Source organism: Pelodiscus sinensis, chromosome 2, assembly GCF_049634645.1.
Source record: "Pelodiscus sinensis isolate JC-2024 chromosome 2, ASM4963464v1, whole genome shotgun sequence".
NCBI lineage: Eukaryota > Metazoa > Chordata > Testudines > Trionychidae > Pelodiscus > Pelodiscus sinensis.
The window spans coordinates 167,851,587-167,874,743 of record NC_134712.1 but is presented as its reverse complement, the minus strand read 5'-3'; the positions used below and the strand labels follow the sequence as shown (position 1 = coordinate 167,874,743).

The 23,157-nt window shown below is 40.6% G+C and overlaps 1 protein-coding gene and 1 long non-coding RNA gene across 6 annotated transcripts in view; one reads left to right on the top strand and one right to left on the bottom strand.

Moving 5' to 3' along the window:
• The window catches only part of AMPH (amphiphysin), a 182,259-nt gene that overhangs the window by 1,717 nt on the left and 157,385 nt on the right, over window positions 1-23,157 (bottom strand). Inside the window, exons 18-21 of one of the 2 annotated variants that reach the window (XM_006124072.4) lie at window positions 12,044-12,106; window positions 8,720-8,863; window positions 6,552-6,815; window positions 4,430-4,531 (exon numbers count right to left, since the gene is read on the bottom strand). In XM_006124072.4, coding sequence (XP_006124134.2) covers window positions 4,430-4,531; window positions 6,552-6,815; window positions 8,720-8,863; window positions 12,044-12,106 — 573 coding nt within the window. The remainder of the gene's footprint in view (window positions 1-4,429; window positions 4,532-6,551; window positions 6,816-8,719; window positions 8,864-12,043; window positions 12,107-23,157) is intronic. The other variant, XM_006124073.4, reaches the window with a different exon arrangement.
• Window positions 1-23,157, top strand: part of LOC142827268 (uncharacterized) — a 154,601-nt gene that overhangs the window by 104,289 nt on the left and 27,155 nt on the right. Inside the window, exon 3 of one of the 4 annotated variants that reach the window (XR_012901877.1) lies at window positions 4,791-5,153. The exons of the other annotated variants lie outside the window; for them this stretch is intronic. This is a non-coding gene — a long non-coding RNA (uncharacterized LOC142827268). Of the gene's footprint in view, window positions 1-4,790; window positions 5,154-23,157 lie in introns of those variants that run through there. 4 annotated transcript variants of the gene reach the window in all.

The following is a 23,157-nucleotide window of genomic DNA, read 5'->3' as shown; positions in this document are numbered from 1 at the left end:
AAAAATAGATGGGGGAGAGGAGGAGATAATTGAGGACACTGAAACAATGACCCCCCAACTTATAATTTTGCAACTACATTATTGCTGCTCTTTCATATGTTAGAGTTGAGTGGCTAGAAACACACAAAGAACATAGAATTGCAGTGCCTAACTGTAGACATCCTTCTGCCTAGTGGAATCCACAGGCACTCAGGCTTCCTGTACAACAAATGAGTTTCACAAACACCAGCCTGCTGATGACTTGCCTAAGCCAGTCAGCAGGAAATGCCAAGGAAGGGGGAAAACCGGGACAAATGGCTAGGATTGCTACAGTGGGGCAGCTATACTGATGGCCCTGCAGCACTGAGTGGAGGTGTGCTATGCCGATGAGAGACAGCTCTACCATTGGTATAACAACTCCACCTTCCCATGTGGCAGAAGGTTGACTTCTGCCAACATAACACTGTTGTATCAGTGCTTAGGTCGCTGTAGCTTACATCACTCACAGAGGTGGTTTTTCCCTGAGTGACAAATGATACCCAAGGAAGTACTAATGTGTATAAGCCCTTATCTAGCTCTGTGTGGAAGGAAGGTAGGGTCCTATGTGTCAGAAGCTGGGAATGGAACACTTGAGGATTCCTTGTTCTGTTCATTTGCTCTGTGGCTTCTGGCATTGACCACTGTCAGAAGACAGGACACTAGGCAAGATGGACTTTTGGTCTGACCCAGTAAGACCGTTCTTAGGTTCCCCGGCTCAGGATTTAAAATTGTGCACACTTCGACTAAGAGAGAAGGGGTGGTCTCTTTATAGCCATAGCTGAGTGGTGAGAGACCACACCCAGAACGTGAGACGTGTGCTCAAATCTTTACTCTGCTTGATTTGGAGTAGGAACTTGAACCTAGGCCTCCCACCTTGCCAGGAAGTGCCTTCGCCACTGGGCTATATGCAATTTTGGGGTGGGGTATTTTATCTCTCCTGTTGATGCTGTTCCACTTTGTCCAAATAAATATTCATTGGGTCACTGGCTTCAGGTGGGAGATGTGGTTTCATGTCCCTATTTCACCTTAGATGGGGGCAGGTGAGAACTGAACATGACTTCCATATTGTGTGGGACTACTCTAACCAGAGGGCTATAAGAGGACAATATCCTCCTTCTGTGTTTTGTATGAGGCTCAGACCACTAAACACACACTCAGGTGATCTCTGACCATGTTTACCAAATAAGGCCCTTCAGGCGGGATTGTGACTGAGGGGATGCAGGATTATCAGGCAGTTGTGTACCCAACCAGAAGTGTAGACACCTCGGGGACTTCATTTGGCAGACATGTAAGTACCTTCAAAGTTAGGTAGCAGCTAAATGGAGTTCTTAGAGTTTTAACATATGGAACTTAAGATGTAGGGCTAGATCCACAAAGGGCTTGAGGTTCCTTAGCTGCCTATGCCAGTGCCTGTATCCTGGCCATTTAAATTTAATCCTTTTTTTGCCCCCAGTGACTGCAGCTCCAAAACGGTGGGCACACCTAACTGAATCCATAATAATGTAGGTCCCAAATTAGAGGCTGTTTTTAGGAATATGATCCAGATGGCCACAAAATAATGGGACATGGGGGAAATTCCCAACATGGCATGGTCATTTATTCAGTAGCTTTCAGTTAGTGATGAAATAGCTTGCTAATGAGTCAGGACTGAGTACTACTGTAGTAGATAAGAATCACAGCCCTTAAAGTGGCAGTGCAATAAACCAGAGTAATTTTAACCAGGAGAATATTTTTCAAGCATGTGGCATGATTGAGACAGAAAGGGCAGCAGTAAATGACTGCTTCCTGATCATAGGAAGAAGCAGCTCCTGCTAGGAGCACGTGCTAACTAGATCTAATCTTAAATCAGTTCAAATCAAGTATATTGGAAAAAGCGGAATCACAAGGAGCAAAGAAGCTCAAAGTATTCTTGTTTGATAGGATCTGAAACTATGAATTGATACTACCAGATAATATGGCTTTAGACAGGCCAGTTTTGAAGGAGAGAAAATGAGCAGTTGAGATTTTAAAAAAAAAAAAAGAAAAGAAAAAGAAACAAATCAGTATAATACCACAAAGTACTCTAGTGCAATACAAAAAGATTAAGTTTAATGAGGATGTTAAACATGAAGGGAAAATGTGCACTGAATAATAATAGGAACTTTCTGAATTCAGAACCATGCATATATGAAGGTCTATTTCCTTTGTCAATGCACACAATTTACTCCAATTAATGCTAATGAGATTAACATAACAGAGTAATATATTTTTATAGATTAACCCCAAAAAATCCAAGCTAATATTTAATACTCCAAGAACTAAGGACTATGGCCCAAACCCTCAGAAATATTCAACAGCCTAACTTCCATTGACTTCAGTGGAAGCTAAGGTCTGATTTTTGTCATCCTCATATTTAGTACTTTACTCTGAGAATAATGCCATTGAAATAAACGTGACTACAAATGGAATAAGGTACTATTCAACGTGAACCAAGATAGCAGAATCTAGCTTTATAAGAAGAATGTAGATTCATGCTGAAGAAGTATCCAGTACAATACACTAGAATCATAAAACAGATAACTTATCCTGCTCATATACAGCAAGAGATCAGTTGATAACATTAGCACTTCTTAAAAGCAATATTATGAGGGCCCAATATTGCAAACATATGATGCCAGGAATAGTGGTTTGCATTCTGAACAGTCCCATGGAAGACCATCAGTTTATTCAGAGTGGTTAGGAATATTCCCAGTATGAGGTCTCAAAATGACAGCAATAGAAGCATGGTCTTCAAATTTTCCCCTACCAATGAGGAACTAAACAATAAAAAGAAGCCCAGTAAAATAACTGCAGTACCTTCCTTGAACCCTTTGAATGGGTAGATTAACGTTACCATTGCTATATGAGAAGCAGTGAATTCATGTTTCTAGCAAAGCTGAAGAATATTTTTTGTTCAAATTCAATTGTGATCTGCAACTACAAGTCTTTCCACTGACTTTAATGGGCATTAGATGAAGCCAAAAATTAGAGTATAAAATTGTCTACCTAAACACCATTTATTTTACTATTGCAAAGTTTCACATTTAAATGAAACTAAAACATCTTTGCACGTTCTAATAAAATTATAGCTCTGTGGTCAATCTTTTATCAACAATATGAACCCTTTTTTGGGGCAGGAAGGGGGGAGGGAAGAAGACCTGGTCCAGAACAGCCTATACCACTAGAGATTTGGCTGAAGGTTCTAGGTGTTTTGTCTGGGTAGGGAATTGCAGGGGTAGTGTACTGTAAGGGTATGTCTACACTACCCTCCTAGTTCGAACTAGGAGGGTAATGTAGGCATACCGCACTTGCAAATGAAGCCCGGGATTTGAATTTCCTGGGCTTCATTTGCATAAGCAGGGAGCCGCCATTTTTAAATGTCCGCTAGTTCGGACTCCGTGCAGCGCGGCTACACGGGGCTCGAACTAGGTAGTTCGGCATAGGAATCCTAGTCCGAACTACCTAGTTCGAGCCCCGTGTAGCCGCACTGCACGGGGTTCCAACCAGCGGGGTTTTAAAAATGGCGGCTCCCCGCTTATGCAAATGAAGCCTGGGAAATTCAAATCCCGGGCTTCATTTGCAAGTGCGGTATGCCTACATTACCCCGCTAGTTTGAACTAGGAGGGTAGTGTAGACATACCCTAAGAGATTTAGACTTCCAGTGAGCAGTGTTTAAAGCTCCAGACTTACTACATATAACTTGCTTGTAGGGTTAGACAATTTGTGAGCATTTGCTCTATGACCTAATTTGTATGGATTTGATCTGTTCAAATTTATATGTATAACAAGCTCAAAACACTAGATTACCATATAATCAATTTTGCTGAAATGTTAGAACATGATATTTCAGTGATCTAATGAACTACAGAGGCTCCCGATATGTGACCACCCGAGTTCCAACTCCCTGCACTTACCATTTTTGTAAGTGCAGAAGGGGCCGGAAACCCCCAACTTACATTCTCAGCCTGCATTTATGACGGCGCACAGCATCTACTGTAAATGTGGGTTCGAGTTACGACACCCCCACTTTCGACACTTCGTCCAGAATGAATCACGTCGCAAGTCGGGGCCTCCTGTATTTATATGTATGGAAGGTGTGTGTGCGCAGAGGGAGGGAGGACGTGCGCGTGCGTGCTGCGTGCACCATGATTTAAAGCAGCCAAATGAAATTTAGAAGAATCTTGATCCACAGTGAAGGTTAAATCATACCTTCAATACATGTACTTCATTTTCAGTATTGCCTTTTACTCTTAGTTTTAGTCTCAATGTGTTCTGACTTCATATTTTATTTTCACCTAACAGTGATTGATTTTTAAATGAGTGCATTTCTTAACTTTGGAAGCCTCTCCAGAAAAAGAAAAATAGCAAAAGAAACCATTCCTTGGTTGTTTACCTGGTCAGCAGTGGCCTCAGAAGGGATTACTAGTACTATATCTCCTCTTTTTAAGTTAAGCTCATCAGTATTAGCTGCCTCAAAATCATGTAGAGCTTCAACCTGAAATAAAACAAAACATGAGGATCTCATCTAAAGAAAGTACTAAGAAAAGTCAAGTAGAAAAATTGTCTCTTGGAACTAAGGTTAAACCATGTGTACCTGTACTGTGCTTTCATGCTGCCATGGCATTTCCTCTATTTAAGCTGATATCAGTGCAAATATAGAAAATGGCCGACTCGCTTAGTTACATGTTTTTTATTGTCCTCTATGAAGAAATACACATACCAAGCTGACCATTCATTCATTGCTTCAATGACAGGGGGATAACCACAACTCCAAGTCACAGGGTCTGGAGGAACAGTGATGCTGTAACAGCCCATGAGTTCTGCTCCTTGGATAAATCCTACTGTCCTTATTCATACAGTAACAGGATTTTCTGAAACAACTGTATGAGGAATATGGTATAATTCCAGTGGGCAGTTAAAGGTGTGGGCAATGGGAATTCTACTGTGTGGACTGGTAAGCGCTGTTGCATGCTGGTAGGGATGTAAAAAGGATTAACTAACACTGTAACCAATTACAGTTCCATAGGTTACACAATTAAACAGGCTCCATGGGCTGCCTGCCCCTTGGGCTCCTGGCAGTACTGGCCCCATAGTCTCCCAGCCCCAAGGCAGCTTAACTGTTAAGCTGATGCTTATTGGGTCCTGTTAATAGTTAACTGGTTAAACTCTCTCTTACATCCCTATGTGTTGGTAATTACATCTATGATTAGAGCCTCACCACTTTCATGGCCATGGAACACTCGTCATGTACCATGAATAAAGCCCTTCACCATGAAATATGATGCCCCCTTGCTCCTGGGAGTGCCCCAACAAAGGGGGCTTCTATATCCGGTTGTGCAGGAGAGGGACAATACAGCTCTGAAGGTAACACAGAAGTGAGGGTGACATTCCCACAATCCTCCTCCTTTCCCCCCCACACAAGGTGGACACAAATCAGATATCAGGAATGATAACACACATACACCTGTAGGGGAACACTTTAAGCTCCCTGGCCATTCAGTAATGGATTTGAAAGCAGCCATCCTTCTACAAAATAGTTTTTTAAAACCTGATTATGGAGGGAGACAGATGAGCTGGAATTCACTTGCCAATTCAGCACTATCACCTTGGGACTGAATAAGGATCTCAACTGGTTAATGCATCACAAAGGCAATTTCCCCTCTCTGAATTTTCACATCTCCAGACCAAATGCTGTGAATGACTCACTTCCACCCTGACTTAATTAGCTTCAGTCACACAAGCAACTTTGGCCTGCTTCTGTAAACTGCCACTCCAATTCATCTGATGAAGTGGGTTTTACTCACAAAAGCTTATGCCTTGATAAATCTCTTAGTCTCTAAGACCTGGTCTACACTAGGGGATGAGTTCGAGTTAGGGTGTGCAACTTCAGCTACGTTAATTGCATAGCTGAAGTCAAAGTATCTTAACTTTAATTTTGGCACCATCCACAGAAAGTCAAAGGGAGTATGCTCTCCCATCATTTTCCTTTACTCCTTGTGGAAGCACAGCTACCGGCATTCATGGGAGTGCCCTCTCAGTTCAAATTAGCGTGTCTTCACTAGACCTGCTAATTTGAACCCCGGATGATTGACTGCAGCTGCTTCAATCTTATCTGTAGTGTAGACATTGCCTAAGGTGCCAGAGACCTCTTTGTTAATTTTGCAGATACAGATGAACAGGGCTCGACCAATCCGCTTGTCTACTTGCCCGTGGCGAGTAGATTTCAGCCGGTCGCCCCTTTCACTGGCGGTTCATGCATGCGTAGTGCAGGGCTGGCAAGTGGTTTTTGCCGTGGTTTGTCAAGTCCTGCAGATGAACATGGCTACCACGCTGAGACTTTTCAACAGTACAAGTGTTATTTCCCCCTTTATGGAGGAAAAAACTGCTTCACATTTTTGCTACTTAACCACACAGCCAACAGCCTAAATAAACTGTGTTCCTGGATATGCTTATTTACACTTGATGTTAGGTTTAAAGGAATGTGTAAAATAAGAATGATTAATACTCATGTAGACCTTAAAGAGAAAGCCAGGTGGCATTCCATGGGCTGCATCTGCTGACACAGGCTGTTCTTCAGAGGATGTTGTCTGGATTTCCTCAGGGGCTTTCTGCTCACTTACAACCTGTGACGTTTCACTGGCATCACTTGCAATGCCCTGAATGCCAATGTCTTCCACAACATCTTCGGATTTGTTCCCTCTTACTTCATGTTCCTCTCCCTCATCTTCGTTGTTTGAGGCTGGCTCTATTACTAGTGAAGGGATGCTGCTGATTTTCTCCTGGGGAAAAAAAAAAGAAAGAAATGTTCTGAAAGATTGCTTCTAAAAAGCATGGAACAAAGCTTATTTGCTTTTCTATTTTTAGGGGTAAACTACACTACACTATTCCCTACACTATTTGAGAGAAAATATGGATATATTTTCCTTTTATGCACAGTTGATCTTCTCGTTGACAAGAACTTTGCTAGTGCACCTACGGCATAATATCCTCCCAGTTTGAGACTGCGAGTCTCCTTTTCTCCCCATGTCAGTTCTCTATATAACTACCAGTGGATTACGACTCATCATAGCAGACGATAAAATGCTCTGCACCTTATTCAGTTTTCACCAAGGCCCCTATCCAACATCCATGGACATTAACTTCAAAGTGCTTTGGATTTGGCCATACCATGGCTGTAAATCAGAAGTATCTCCACTGACAGTAACTCTGACATGAATGCAAACCCTGTGAGAGAGCAAAATCAGCCCCTCTATATTCACTTGCAAAAGCTTAAACACCATTTAAAACCCATTGAGTTAAGAGAAGTTTCTCCTGATTGACACCAACATAAATGAGGGAGGAAACCATGTGAAGCCCATTACTATCATGTTAATATAAGGGCAGTGTGCAGACAGGATTTTATGCAGCTATTTAGAGCATGAAACCCTCTAAAGGGTCCATTGGCCAGCTGGCCAACATAACCAATTCATCCTGGTTCTCAAGGGAAATACTTCTCCCTCACTGCTGCAGCACTGTTCATTAATGTGTGGTGTGGGAGAAGTTATATAAATGAATTCCTGTTTCCTAAATCTGTCCCTCTTCTTCCACTCCCTGTGAGGAAGCAGGTAGAAGGGAAGGATGACCAGCCTATCAATTCCTTATTTTATCTAGTCTGGGTTAAAAAACACCCCAAGCCCTGCATAGAGAGAGAACTTTTATTGCTGGGTCAGGGGCTGTTCTGATTATTGTATTATTATTAATTACTTGTACTGAGGTAGCACCTAGAGACCCCAGTTTCCTTGTGTGAGGCATTGGATAAGCATATAAGAAAAAGCAATCCACAACCTGAAGAGCAAGACAAGAGGAGGGCGACCAGAACAAACTGATGTGCAGAACCTAAGAATCATGACATGGAAGTCCTCCAACTCTCAACTGACAGGGTACCACATAAGGTTATTTCTTTGGTCTCCAGCCACTGGAACGACGGACGCCTTCCTGACCACTCACTGGAATATCCGTGCAATTTGTTTCTTCTAGACCTCCCATTTACATGGGATTTAAGGCTTGACTTTCAGAAGTGCCAGGGCAGCGGAGAGGTTTTCAGAGGCACAAAGAACAGTTTGGTACCTAACTCCCAATGCAAAATAGTGGGACTTAGGCCCGTGCTAAATTTTGTGCCTCTGCAAATCTTCCCCGTTGAGCACTCATCACAGCTGTTGACTTCAAGGAGAATTACATGTGTTCAGTATCTCTGAACACCAATGCACTTCATCTTATTTATCACTGAAATACATCTGTTAAATAAAAAACACATCTGAAGAGTCTGAAAGCTCTGCTTAACCAGCCACTGCTCACCAGACTTATAGCTAATGGAATGAACTAGCTTCTGCTTATCTTTAGGATTAATTGAGTTGGTTATGATCCCCAGAGCACATCTGAGAGCGTATCTATCAACTGTACAGTCATCAGAAATTATTTTGGGGCACATTGGGCCAGATTCCCAGCTGGTATAAATTGGCATAGCTCTACTGAAGTGAGTGGTGTGACTTTGCTACTTTCTGAAAACAGAAAGGGGGCTCATATGGACAGCTAAGCCATCATGCTCCTGAGAAGATATTTTGTGGTATCTTAGGCTTAGGAGACATGAACAGTCCAGTATTTTCTTTAGTGTGGTGGTTCAGAAAGCATCTTGACAAAGTCCTACCTGAGCCACCTCTGCATCCTTCCCTTCTATTTTAGGTTTGTCATCTTCATCAGCTGTTTCGGGTTCAGCTACAGCAGTATCTTCACTTGCTTCAGTTAAAACAGCATTTTCAACGGCACCAGTGTCTTCAGCTACAGCTACTATCTACAGAGAATAGAAACCATTTAGCCACGGCCATCATTCTTGTCTTCAGCTATTTGCCAACTGCACCCAGGCCACTTTTAAAGAGCTCCAGGCTTTTATGTTAATATATATTCACATCAAGATAAATACAAGGAGAATTATGCCTTTTGCTTCTATTCTGCACCTTATTTTTAAAGGGGTGTGTGGGGGGGGGGGAGCTGTATTGATGCTTCCTTAGTATATTTAGTGGCATCCACAGAAGTCACTTCAGGGAAGATCTAAGGCATTAGCAAAACTAAAAATGGTTTAAAGGCATAGGGTGTGTCTAGACTACTGAGTTTTGTCGACAAAAGTGGACTTTTGTCGACAAAACTATACCAGCATCTACACTACCGCTGAGTTCTGTCGACAGAAGGTGTTATTGCCTGTAGGGTTGCGTCTAGACTACAGGGTTCTGTCGACAAAGCAGCTTGCTTTGTTGACAGAACTCAATGTGTCTGGACGCTCTTTGTCGACAGAAGTTTTGTCGACAGATACTGTCGACAAAACTTCTGTCGACAAAACCCGGTAGTCTAGATGTACCCATAGTGCTGCATATTGGGCACAGATATAAAGCATACGCTACAATAAAAACATTTAGAGCAGAATTGGAGGGCTCATTTGCCTTAAAGCTGCATTGCTGGAGGATCTGCCTCTAGGAGAGGGCAGATGGGTCTGTATTGCACTTTATTCATGGATTCTGCTGGAGAAGGGCTACTTTCAAAAGAGCTGCAGCTCCATCAGAACCCAGACAGCGGAGGCTGTCCATAGAACATAATGAATGGATGCCTTTCCCCAGCTAGTTTCATCTACTTGTGGGGATGGGCCAATAGAAAAGTCCTACTCCAAATTCCAGCATATTCATTATGGTATTTCTGATGAATCATGCCACAGTGAGACTGGGAGTAAAAATGATTGTCTTTCCCTTCCACTGCTGCATTTATCAAGCTGCATTAACAGAACTGGCATTGGTGGGTTAATAGGCTGATATTCCTTGTTGTCTCGCATCAGATATCTGCTTCATAAATAAGGTTGTTCATATCCACTCTGAGTTGGCTGCCATCAATGCTGGATGTTGCAGTGGTCTCAGCCATGGTTAACGATTAATGAGACTGGTAAATAAATCTTTCCTATTTTCTTTCCAAAATATGAGTAAAGCTAATGTTTGTGACTGTATAGAGGAGATTTTCATTTTAATTGCATTTGATACAAAAATCAAGTATGCACTGCTTTAATAGAAAGCCGCATTGAATTCTACCAGCAAACTTCAGTATCTCAACCATGAGACTTATGGATAAAATCTTCAAGCCAGGCCTTCATTATACTACCAATTTCAGCAGTCCTGCTTCAAAGAAACAATCATTTTATAAACCCAGAGAGAAGCTAGTGGAGGAGAAATGTGCGTGGCAGTGCATATTAGGTTGATTTGATTCACTATACCTCTAACACGATGCCACAGAAACTGATCCTGCTATCTGCTGTGATCACAATCAACCCTTCTTTTCTATTGTTTGGATTTGTGCAGTCCATTTTATTCCATGAAGGAAGTAGGTTGTAATTTTATAATTATCGACCCTAAAATATGGTACACAAAACTATCAGACTCTTACAGCCCCTTGTCATATTAGTCGTTGTATGTACATCATGCATCAACATAGCATCATTATTCATTCTTGTGGCATAGACTGTAACAAGAGAAGAAAGAAACTGGGTTTCTGCTGATACTACAAGGGCAAATGGTAAAAATGGAGCCATTTCTCGCTATCATATCTTGGATAAGTCTTCTTATCAGTTAGGATGAAATCCTGCCTCCATTTAAATCAATGGCAAAATTCACATTTACTTCAGTGAGATCATGACTTTGCCCTAGATAGCAGTGGTCAATCAGACAGGTACTTGTATATCTACATATGCTACCTGATGATATATTAAACTCTCCTGTATATAGAAGAAGAGTAAGTAAGAGGAGAAATATGGCCCATGATATTTAATGCTGGGGGATTCTATGAGTCAACAGGATCAAACCCATAAAGGTTGACTTGAATAGTACATGTGAGTTTTCACTAAATTAAGATTAATTCCAATGGCTGGATTTAAAAATTGACTAGATAATTGTTGTGATCATTAAATATAATTGTAGCTAAGCAAGTTAAAATAATGCTATTGAGGACTGAAGCTAATGCTTTAGGGGATAAATCCTGTGGAAGTCTGGATGGATTTCTCATGTAGGGTACTGAACAACCATCTAAATCAGGGCTGCTCAACTTGGGAAGCCTTGGGGGCCACAATGATACTCACAGCACTTGCTGAGGGCTACAGCTTAAGTGTGGTTGCATATACATGCAAATAGTTTTTTTCACACTGATGGGCAGTAATAAAAAAAACTTAGATAAAAAGAGAGGTAATTAGCACCTTGCAGGATTGGACCCAAATTGATTAGTTACCAGAGGCTCTGGTTTCCTTATTTTTCAATCCTTTCTGCATTTAATTTCCAATCACTAGTGCTGAAATCCTCTTGTATTACACTCACCATATTTTAAAATGCATGGTCACGCTTGCACTTTAGGAAACAAGAATCTAGAATAAACAGTCTATGTTTTTTCACCCCTATGAGAACATAATCTAAAACAAACAGTACATCATAGGTACAACATTTCATTGAACTTTTAAGGTGTTTAAAAAAAATCTAATGAAATGTCGAATTAGTACTTTAGAAAATAAAAATTTTCAAGGATTATATTCTAACTTCTGCTTCAGTTTGGGGCTTAGCATGCTAGAAAAATGGAATGATGAATGATTTTTTAAAAAAAAGATACTATTAAGAACCCAGACAAACAAATCCACAGGAAGTGTTAAAAGCCATTCAGACTCCATGGCAATATATTTTCTGTTCATTCTAAATGTCAATAGGACCAATATTATATCACCCTCTGCCACATAACCACATTGTTCCCTGCCCTAAAACAATTATGACTCTGTACTATTTCAATAGATGGGTTCTAAAATAGGTCGGCGTTGACATGTGAGCTGTTCTAGCTAGCACATATTCTATCCGCCTGCCTGTTGATAACATGGAAAACAAAAAATCAACGCACACAATTCTGCAATCCTTTTCTTGTGATATTAAAGAACATATACCCTCCTATAGCTGTTCATATTTACCTTACTCTCCTCCTCAGCAATACCAGCTGTCTCCTTTTCACCTGTTGTGACTGTTTCCTCCTGCTTGAATAGGAAATATGGTCAGCACATTCAAAAGTTTTTAGCAGTAGAAAAGGACGCATTACTCAGATTTAATGGATGCATGGCATGTACTGGATGCAACAAAATGAATAGCTGGAACTTAATGGCATAATACATGGAAGCTTATTCAGATATTGTCTAGCAAAGCAAACCATTCTTAATACAACTCAGCATCAGAGCAAAAAATCAGCGTGGTCTAAGAATTAAGAAAATTAATCCCTTTCTTCCCTCTTCGTCACCATTATCATTCTGTGAATTGTAAGACCTCCATTATTTTTATATGGCTGTTCTCGCAGTACTGTTAGCTTTGAAAAAGTTTTTTTTATAGGCTCCTTCCCCAGAGTATTGCTAATCCTCTGGATTACAGCAATCTCAAACTTTTCCTAAAGCTGCCTACAGCTGCTTCCTCCCCGCCCCCCATGACCCAACAACATTTAAAATATATTTTCTTCCTGGGATTTCTCAAAAAGGAGAGACTCTTTTTGATGCTGCCTGGAGTGTGAAGTGAACTGTGCAGAAAGTGATGACGTGGCACAGAATGTATTGCTTTCCCAGCTAACCAAGGGTTGGTCTAGACTACAAAGTTAGGTTGTCTTAACTACATTACTCAGGACTTTGAAAAAAGTCATGCCCTCTGAAACACAGTATGCCTCTCAGAAGACCACCTTCAATTGCTGTAGTAACTGTCCACATCACAACAGTGCATCTATAGCCATGCTTCTGTACTGTTTCCAATGTAGAAATATCTACAACCAACTTTCAGGCCTGATTCAATAGGGTTCAAACAAATGCCTAAAGTTAAAATTTTAAGAATGTGATCAGGTGCTTTGCTGAATAGAGGCCTCAGATCTTTTGCACCAAGTACTCACATTTGTTAGTTTTTAATTGAGTTAAAAAATTACAATGATGTAATTGATTTCCCATACCTGGTATTTTCTTCAGTGTAGATGGGATTTAACACTAAGGCCTCTAGTCAGGAGGAGTAAAACTGTACTAACTGCAAGACCTGTTGGAAAACAGATGACAAGTACATTTCTTCCAGAACTTTTCTGGGCAGCCATTTCCTAGCTGTTTTCCAATTCTATTGTAGCATGCACAGTTTTAACACCAGGCTAGGTGCAGCAGTAGACAAGGATTATATAAAGACAAACTGTATAATCTATCCCTTTTGCAAAATTTTAGCATGCTTTCTGAATGTGGAGGTAACCCAGTCTGCACCAGTACTGTGTGTGAACACAAAGCATTTTAGAGTAATCTTTGGTTACAACCATTGCTGAAAATAATTTACACATAATAATGTAGAACGAGCCTCAGTAACCTTCACAAGCCTGTAATTGTCATTCCAGAATTGCACAAACTTCATTGGAAATGGTTGTGTTTTTTCCTAATAAAGAGATGCTGTGTTATTTCTGAACTTTGTATCAATCATGTTTTTTTAATCTAATCTTCTAGTATTGCCTGCAGTCAGATCATAAGCCCTAAACATGTCCAGATGCCAGGGGAAGTCATTTGCTATCAGCAGCGTTACCATGGAAACCTCTCACAGCTTTATCCTGTTAAAATTACAGTGTTATATAACCTTTTTATTATTAATTTTCATTTGAAGCTACCAAAATTGACTCCTTGAATGTTTTAACCTATTTACACTGCAAGCGTGAGTGAGAATTTAGATGTATGGATATATGAACAAAGATTGAGCATAAAATGATAATATTTTATGGAAGTAAACACACACACACATGCACCAAATGCAAGTTACTGCTGAGTTGACTTACACTTTTTTAAAATGTTGATCATAAAAATGGTCTCTTTCAAACTGGCACTTTTGCTGAGTAGTATCCTTGCTTTTTGTATACTTACTGGGAACATCTAAATTTGTGCCATAACATACATTTCCAAGTCAACTTACCTGGAGGGGTGCCACCCCAAAACGCCACTGTGCACTCATCTAGAGATATGAGTGTGTCAGATCTGACACCTTTCATTATTTTTCTTTAATTTATTGCCTTGCTCTCTGATTCTTTGAGCCTCCTTTTGAACTGCACTGTTGATACCATTCTGAGTTCTTCAAAAGGAACTAAGGGTTGCTTCTTGCAAGTCAACAACAAGAGAACATCCACCTTTGTCTACTTTCTTTATTAGCTTTCATTTCAGTCAGATAATTCAAACTGATGCATGCCCTATATTCTCTCCATTTAGGTTACCAGAAGCAGATACACATTCACAACTCTTGACATATTTGTGATGAACCATCAGTGTATGTGTAAATCTGTTTGCCTTGTAACCGACAGTGCTGGATGGCTTTTATGCAATTTTCCTTAAAGACACGTCCAGGTGTTCCTTTGAGCAAGGTTTCAAAAGAAGGAGACATTTACTAAAGTAAATAGGTTCATGTAGAGGAATTAATAGATATACAAGTTTCTTTATGCACCTAATCTTCCTATCATCTTGAAATACCACTGTTTCTTTAGTGGACTTTATACCTCTTTTGAAACAAGACAATCCTTTCACCCTTGGTGGGTTTTTTTGGGGGGAGGGGAAGGAGGGTTCCTCAATAATGATGACATTCAGTTAGAGAAGGGAGACTATTTCCATACGAAATTAACTGTTTTCTGTGATTTTCAAGATGCTCTTGTTCACAAATTACTGTTAGATCAGATCTTACAAATCCAGTTATCAGGTAAACTGCAAATGATTGTACAGTGTCAGTCTTGACAAGTCTACTTGGGAACAAATGTGTGACTAGAGAGATGAGGCATATTCGGGTATTTAGAGAACTGTCAAGGAGTATGCTGTATTCAGAGACTGGCCACAACAAGAACCCCAGTTGGTACTGGAATTCCATCATATATGTTTCAGGCTCTTCTTTTCTTTGGCTGCTATGTTTCTGGTTCAAACCTTAGTTCTGTGGCCAAGGTCATTCCAAAATACACCAGGTTTCTCTCCAGCAGCAATACCTTCTCCTACCAATGGTATGGTATGTGGACTCTTTTGGCTGGACTCAGCTGGATTTTATGTTCCTTTGCCTGCCTAATCAAGCTGTCATTCAATTCACACTCCAGATACTTCTGTTTCATACCTGTATGGAGATGATTTCAACCAATCTGGCAGTCCAGAGGAGCTCAGCAAGAAAAGAGAAATTAAAACCAAACCCTGAAATTTTTCCATGCTGAGTGGCCTTGTCTTTATCAAAATTAACATTTAGTCTTACTATTATTTTTTCTGTACTGCAGCAAATCTCTTATCAAGAGGCATGTTTTGCTATGAATTCCCATCTCTCTTAAGTTTGACTCAGAGTTTATCATGCCAGCCTATCAAATGCTACACTGGGATTCAAAAGGACTTTTATCAATGACTGTGATGGCTTTAGTTGGAATCCATCAAGAACAGGCTGACAGAATGCCATCATTGGGTCCAGAGCTGAATGAAAGGCCTGAATGCCGTGTGGGTAATTCGATCTTCCCTTCTTTTAGAAGCCACCATAACAGTCTTGACTGTACCATTCTTTCCATTATCTTATAAAGTGACTAGTGGAAGATACTAGCAGAGGCTAAGGGGCAAAACCCAGGCGGGAGCGACCCCCAACCGACCATGGCTGAGGAAGGCATTACTGCTGGAGGTGTAATGGATGTTAACACCGCCCTGCAAGAAGTGCTGAAGACCGCACTCATCCACGATGGCTTAGCTCGTGGTATTCGTGAAGCTGCCAAAGCCTTGGACAAACGCCAAGCCCACCTTTGTGTTCTTGCTTCAAACTGTGACGAACCAATGTATGTAAAATTGGTTGAAGCCCTTTGTGCAGAACACCAGATCAACTTGATAAAAGTTGATGACAACAAGAAACTGGGTTAGTGGAAGATACAGACTGCTAGCTTCCTAGACAAGAGGAGTCCCTGCCAGTCTTAAGAAGAACTGCTGACTTCCACTGTTTTGGTGTCTTTGGTTGTTTATACTGTCCAATGACCGGGCTTAGCCATCTTCCCAAAGTGCTTTATCATATGTCTATAGATAAGGCCAACTCCTGGGGATTTGCTTGATTAAAACTTCTATTGCATCATTGAATGCACACATGAGAGAGATCTTTCTGAAGCTAAGGTATTCAGTTGGATGTGTCTCCATGATTTTAGATTCTCTTGAATAGCCCATCTTGTGTTTTGCACCAGCTCTGCTCCCCATCTTTACACATCATAATGCTATTTATCTGTCACAATCTTTTTCACCTACATATCCCAGAGCCCTCATTTTTAAAAGAGCCTCCTGCTTCAACGTGACACTTGCAATTAGTTGCAAACACAAAATGTTGGTGACATTTAGTAAAAGTGCAATCCATAGCATTTCTATAGCTAGCGACATCACTTCACTCCCAAATTAGGCAATGAAGCATCTGTACGCCAGGAAGTGTGTCCACAACTAGAGGCAGCCACAATTTTGTAACCTCAGATTGAAATCTGCTTTTAAAAATGAAACCCAGTACATGCAGTACACAGTTTGTGCTTGCTAGGATCTTAACGAGAGGGAGTCTCATGCATAGTGAACTAGAATTTACAAAAAAAATCACAGGCTTTAGTTGAGACACACTGACTAATGTAAGGGGAGGGCATCATGCAAGCAGGCATTAGTCCCTAGGCCACAGGAGAGCTCTCTCAGAAGAACTAATGGCAACTAATAAAACAGGGATCTAGGGTCAGTTCAATAAACAGAATGGCTATGTCTACATTGCATGCTTCTTGCACAAAAACAGTTTTGTGCAAGAGTTCCTGAGCAAAAGTTCTTGCACAAGAGCACATCCACACTGCCATGTGCTTTTATGGAAGAGATGCGCTTTTGCGCAAGAGCGTCCATGGCAGTTTGGACGTTCTCTTGTGCAAGAAAACTCTGATAGCCATTTTAGCCATAGAACTTTCTTGGCAAGAAACTCCTGTTGCCTGTCTCCGCTGCCGCCTTGTGGAAGTGCTCTTGCACAAGAGGGCTTATTCCTCGTGGGGAGAGGAATAACTCTTGTGCAAGAAGCCCTGTTTTCCAGCACTTTACTGTAAATTTACTTGCGCAAGAACGCGCGTGCAGTGTAGGCACCAAACAAGTTTTTGCGCAAGAACAGCTGTTCTTGTGCAAGAAGCATGCAATGTAGACACAGCCTATATGTGTTCCTGACAACATACAAAAGGCTAGCAAACAAACATAACAAGATTTACTAACTGTTTCACAATAAGACATCACATTGTTGCCCTTTTCATTTAAAATCCAATCTCTTTTTCCTTCACATGTAGCAGAGTATCTTGAACATGAATTATTACTATATTTAGTGATGTATGTTGGCATTTAAAATTAATGCACATCCTTCCCACACAAGTAGCACGCCATCTGCCAAAAGCGTATCCAAAATATATCTGAGTTTGAATATGAAAAATGGACACAGTGGAAGGAGCATTTTTAACCAGGAAAAAAAACAACACAACAGCTAAAGCACAATATGTTTTTAAATGGTATTCTACTTCTAACTTTGAGTAATGCATAGAAATAAGTGGCAGAACTGTCTCCAGAGATCTGTGATCTTGATGAGACTGCCCTTCTTATACTAGTGTAAGCCAAAGATGCCTTTACTTTCCCTGGTGCTACTGGACACTCAGAAGGTAGATATGTGAACCTGTTGCATACCAATCCCTTCCTTCACCACAAAAATGAGAAAATAAACAATAGATCAATGGTTGCCAAAGACTAATAAAAACCTGCAGCTGGTTTATACAGCACTTGAGCCCTGAAGGATGAAGTAAGTTCCTATACTGCAATGACTTAATCAGACACTGGATCGAGGACATAGGGGAACACACATGGAAGAATATTTTTTTCCCTCCTTTCACTCCCAACATTAGGGCTATGTCTACACCGGCAAGTTCTTGCGCAAGAACATCTTGCACAAGGGTTCTTGTGCAAGAACACATCCACACTGCCATGTGCTTTTGCGCAAGGGCACCCATGGTAGCATGGACGCTCTCTTGAGCAAGAAAGCTCTGATGGCCATTTTAGCCATAGGGCTTTCTTGCACAAGAAACCCCTGCTGCGCATCCACACTGCCCTCTTCCGCAAGAGCTCTTGCACAAGAGAGCTTACACTTGTTAGAAAAGAGCGTAGCTTTTGCGCAAGAAGCCCTCTCTTACCACGCTTTACTGTAAATCTTCTTGCGCAAGAGCGGGCGGGCAGTGTGGATGCTCTGCGGAAGAACGTCCGTTCTTGCATAAGAACCTGCCAGTGTAGACATAGCCTAAGTGTTTGCTGAGGGGGAAAAATACCCACCTATCTGACATGGCAGGAAATACCAAACTGATTTTTCAAGAAAGATTCACATTTAAGGGCCATGTGTGTTAAGGAGTGATACCTGGATAAGAAGTATTTTGGGATTTGGCCTTTGGAAATTACTTTTATCTTATTACGGAATGGGATCTATTATTATGGATCCAAAGCATAAGTTAACATATTACAAATACCTAAATCAGTTATTTACAGCTGGTTGAAAAAACCTGTCTACCCACTTCTCCCACCCCCCATTTATAAATCATTAAGGTACCAACCTGGATTTCTGTGAATGCATTTGCTGTTTCTAATTTGGGCAATTAATTTACAGGCAAAAGTAGGATTTTGAATAGTTCCTTTTGCCTATTTGCTGTTCTTTTATATGTGCATAACTTACTCCTTAAGCCATATCAAACTGATTCTGTTCTCTCACTTAGGCATGGTCTATATTAAAGGGGAAAGTCAACTTAAGATATACAACTCCTAGTTGGAGTCAAAGTATCTTAAATGGTGCTTTGACACACAGTGGGAGGTTGACAGGAACACATGCTTCCACTGACTTCCCCATCTCCTATGAGGGGCAGGACTACTGCTCGTGAGGAGTGCCCTCTCAGCCCAAATCAGCAGGTTTTCACTACACCCGCTAATTCAAATGCTGGAAGATTGACTGCAGCAGCGTCAATCTTCTCAGTAGTGTAGACAAGCCCTTGGTAACTAAAATATTTTTAAACAGGATAATAAGGATTAAAGAATCATAAATAAAACAAAAACAGCCAGGCCACATTCTGACAGATGTTACTCACTATGAGTTCATGCTTCACAAGAATTCCCTTTGACTTGCATTGAATATTCATGCCACAAATTTCCAAAGATATGCATTAAATTACAGAGGAACTTAGGCATAAATCACATCTATCAACGGCACTAATATCTCCATTTTACAGATGGAAACTGAGGCACGGGGAAATGAAGGGCCAGATTTTTACAGATACTGAGGTGCCTACAAGCACAAATAAAATACAGGACTATGTAGCACTTTAAAGACTCAGGTCAGAAGGGACCATTATGATCATCTAGTCTGACCCCTTGCACAGTGCAGGCCACAACATCTCACCCACCCCTCCTAGAATAATCCTCTCACCTATATCTCAGATATTGAAGCCTTCAAATACTTTGAACACCCCAAGATGCAGAGAATCCTCCAGCTGTGATCTGTACCCCATGCTACAGAGGAAGGCAAAAAACCTCCAGGGCCTCTGCCAATCTACCCTGGAGGAAAATTCCTTCCCGACCCCAAATATGGCGATCAGCTAAACCCTGAGCACGTGGGCAAGACTCATCAGCCAGACACCCAGAAAGTTCTCTATAGTAACTCCTATTTCCCACTGATAATGAATGGTCAATTAGTTACCAAGATCATGTTATCTCATCAAACCATCCCCTTCATAAACCCATCTAGTTTAATCTTGAAACCAGATAGATCTTTTGCCCCCACTATTTCCCTTGGAAGGCCGTTCCAGAACCTCACTCTTCTAATGGTTAGAAACCTTTGTCTAATCTCAAGTCTAAACTTCCTACTAGCCAGCTTATATCCATTTTGTTCTTGTGTCCACATTGGTATTAAACTTAAATAATTCCTCTCCCTCCCTGGTATTTATCCCTCTAATATATTTAAAGAGTGCAATCATGTCTCCCCTCAGCCTTCTTTTGGTTAAAGTAAACAAGCCAAGCTCCTTGAGTCTCCTTTCATAAGACAGGTTTTCCATTCCTCGGATCATCCTAGTGGCCCTTCTTTGTACCTGTTCCAGTTTGAATTCATTCTTCTTAAACATGGGAGACCAGAACTGCACACAGTATTCCAAATGGGGTCTCACCAATGCCTTGTATAATGGCACTAACACCTCCTTATCCCTACTGGAAATACCTCGCCTAATACATCCCAAGATCGTATTAGCCTTTTTCACGGCCATGTCACAATGGCGGCTCATAGTCATTCTATAATCAACCAGGATTCCGAGGTCCTTCTCCTCCTCCGTTACTTCCAACTGATGTGTCCCCAGCTTATAACTAAAATTCTTGTTATTAATCCCTAAATGCATAACCTTACACTTCTCACTATTAAATTTCATCCTATTGCTATCACTCCAATTTACAAGATCATCCAGATCTTCCTGTATGATATCCCGATCTTTTTTCTGAATTGGCAATAGCTCCCAACTTTGTGTCATCCGCAAATTTTATCAGGACACTTCCACTTTTGGTGCCAAGATCAGCAATAAAAAGATTAAATAAAATTAGCCCCAAAATTGATCCCTGAGGAACTCCTCTAGTAACCTTCCTCCAACCTGACAGTTCACCTTTCAGTATGACCCGCTGTAGTCTCCCCTTTAACCAGTTGCTTATCCACCTCTCAACTTTCATATTAATCCCTATCTTTTCCAATTTAACCAATAATTCCCCATGTGGTACTGTATCAAATGCCTTACTAAAGTCGAGGTAGATTAGATCCACTGCATTTCCTTTATCTAAAAAATCTGTAACTTTCTCAAAAAAGGAGATCAGGTTGGTTTGGCATGATCTACCTTTTGTAAAACCATGTTGTAATTTGTCCCAATTGCCATTAGCCTCAATGTCTCTAACTACTTTCTCCTTCAAAAATTTTTCCAGGATCTTACAAAGTGTCTGATCCACTCCGCCAAAGGATCAATGCCCACAAAACAGATATTAGACAGGATCACAAAGAAAAAACAGTTTCTTGCCATTTCAACCAGAAAGGACACTGTCTCAATGACTTAATTACCTGCATCCTGCTTCAGAAGCCTTTTAAATCTGCACTTGAAAGGGAATACTCTGAACTGTCATTCAGGCTAAAATTCAATACCCTACGCGTGGGTCTCAACAAAGACCCTAGCTATCTTACCCATTACAAAGATAGCTTCCCCAATTATCACCTCTAATACCATTAGCTCACAGACATTTACCTCCCCCCCCCCCCCCCCCCCCGCATCCCCCTTCGGTTTTGAAATCTGATTTGTCCTTTTCATATGTGTTTATTTTTTTTTAATTGTATCCTTTGGTATATATGGTTGTGACTATTTTCTTCCACTATTTGATCTGAGGAAGTGGGTCTGGCCCATGAAAGCTCATCATCTAATAAACCATCTTGTTAGTCTTTAAAGTGCTACATAGTCCTGTATTTTGTTTCAGCTACACCAGACTAACACGGCTACAATTCTATCACTATTCTACAAGCACAAATATGTGCCTAATGGGATTTACAGACATGCTTAACTGCCACTGAAATAATTGACTTCAGGTGCTTCTATAAATCCCACTCGCTACCTATGTGCCTCTTTTGACACCAATCTATTTCCAAAGGTACACTGACACTGCCAGTGCACTGCCTCCCAACCTGGAGTGAGAAGGGCTTGGGTTGCCACTTTACAAAAGGCTATATAGAAAGTACTTTGAAGTTGCTCTTGGTCTTCAGAGCTTGAGATACAATTTCTAAATGCTAGTTACACAGCTGCTTTTACAGTGCTAGTGGAAGCACTACTAGCGCAAAGCTCTTGAACTGGGTGGCTTGCCAATGTGAACAGTGTTCATACCCGTAAGTCACTAACCAATGTCACACAGGAAGATTGTGGAGGAGTGGGGACTTGAACTCAAGTCTACCAGCAAGTCAGAACCTACTTAGTGCCCTGACAACTGAACTACCCCTTCCCTTCCTTCCAAGTAAATGAGAGATGTTATGCTGGAAAATATGCCAGAGCCTCACAAAAGTGAACAGTACATAGCTAAGGTACATTTTCTGGCATAATGTGGTCTGACAGTTCATGTAACAGGCGAATTACACCTACTGACTGCCACTGTCAATGGCATATAATGTAAAGCTATAAGATAAATGTAGTAGGGGAAACTTTACTAATATTGTATAACACTTTTTTTTAAATTCACTGATACACTGAATGCAGGTCTGCTATTGAGGAATAATTTAATCTATGGCAGACTTATCAAATGTTGGCCTTTGAACTGATTTGTCTATTTCTTCGTTAATCTTAAAAACTTTTTCTAAATTAGATATTAGAAGTTATTTTTCTAAAGTAACGTTTGCATCTCCCACTGGACCACAATCCAACTGTGAAGCTACCTCATCAGTTATTAAAATTAGCATGTTTCATTTCTTATTTCCCAGAGAGCGCTCTCTTTTCAAATGAACAAGAACTTGATTTACAAAATAAGAGAGAAAACCATAACAAAAATAATTTAATTGCTGTTTCATATTTATCATCTGTCTTCTGTATTACCTCTAAAGTTGCCCCCACTCTCAAATTATTTGCCTACTTCCATAATAGTGCTATAATGTGTGCCTCAGCAGTACCATATTCTAGCAGAACACAAACTAAATACGACACGTGATGTTCAAGCAGTAAAAAGGATTATCTGAAAAGGTCAAGTTAGTCTACTATGAATGAGCGGGGATTGCAGTTATAGTCGATCAGTTAATTAGTGTTCAAGGAATATAGCGGATTTTACACTTTTATTTTGCCTCAACTGAGGATACAGAGGGTTTAGCAATCGCTTCTTTCAGAAAAATAATTTATTCAAAGATTATTTCATGAAATCCCGGTAAAAAGAAAAAAAAATCAAACCAATTTTAGAAACAACCTCTTAAGCTTCATTATAATCTGCTCTTCAAAACTACTTTATATGCAATTTGGTTCTCTGAAATGAAGAAGCAATTG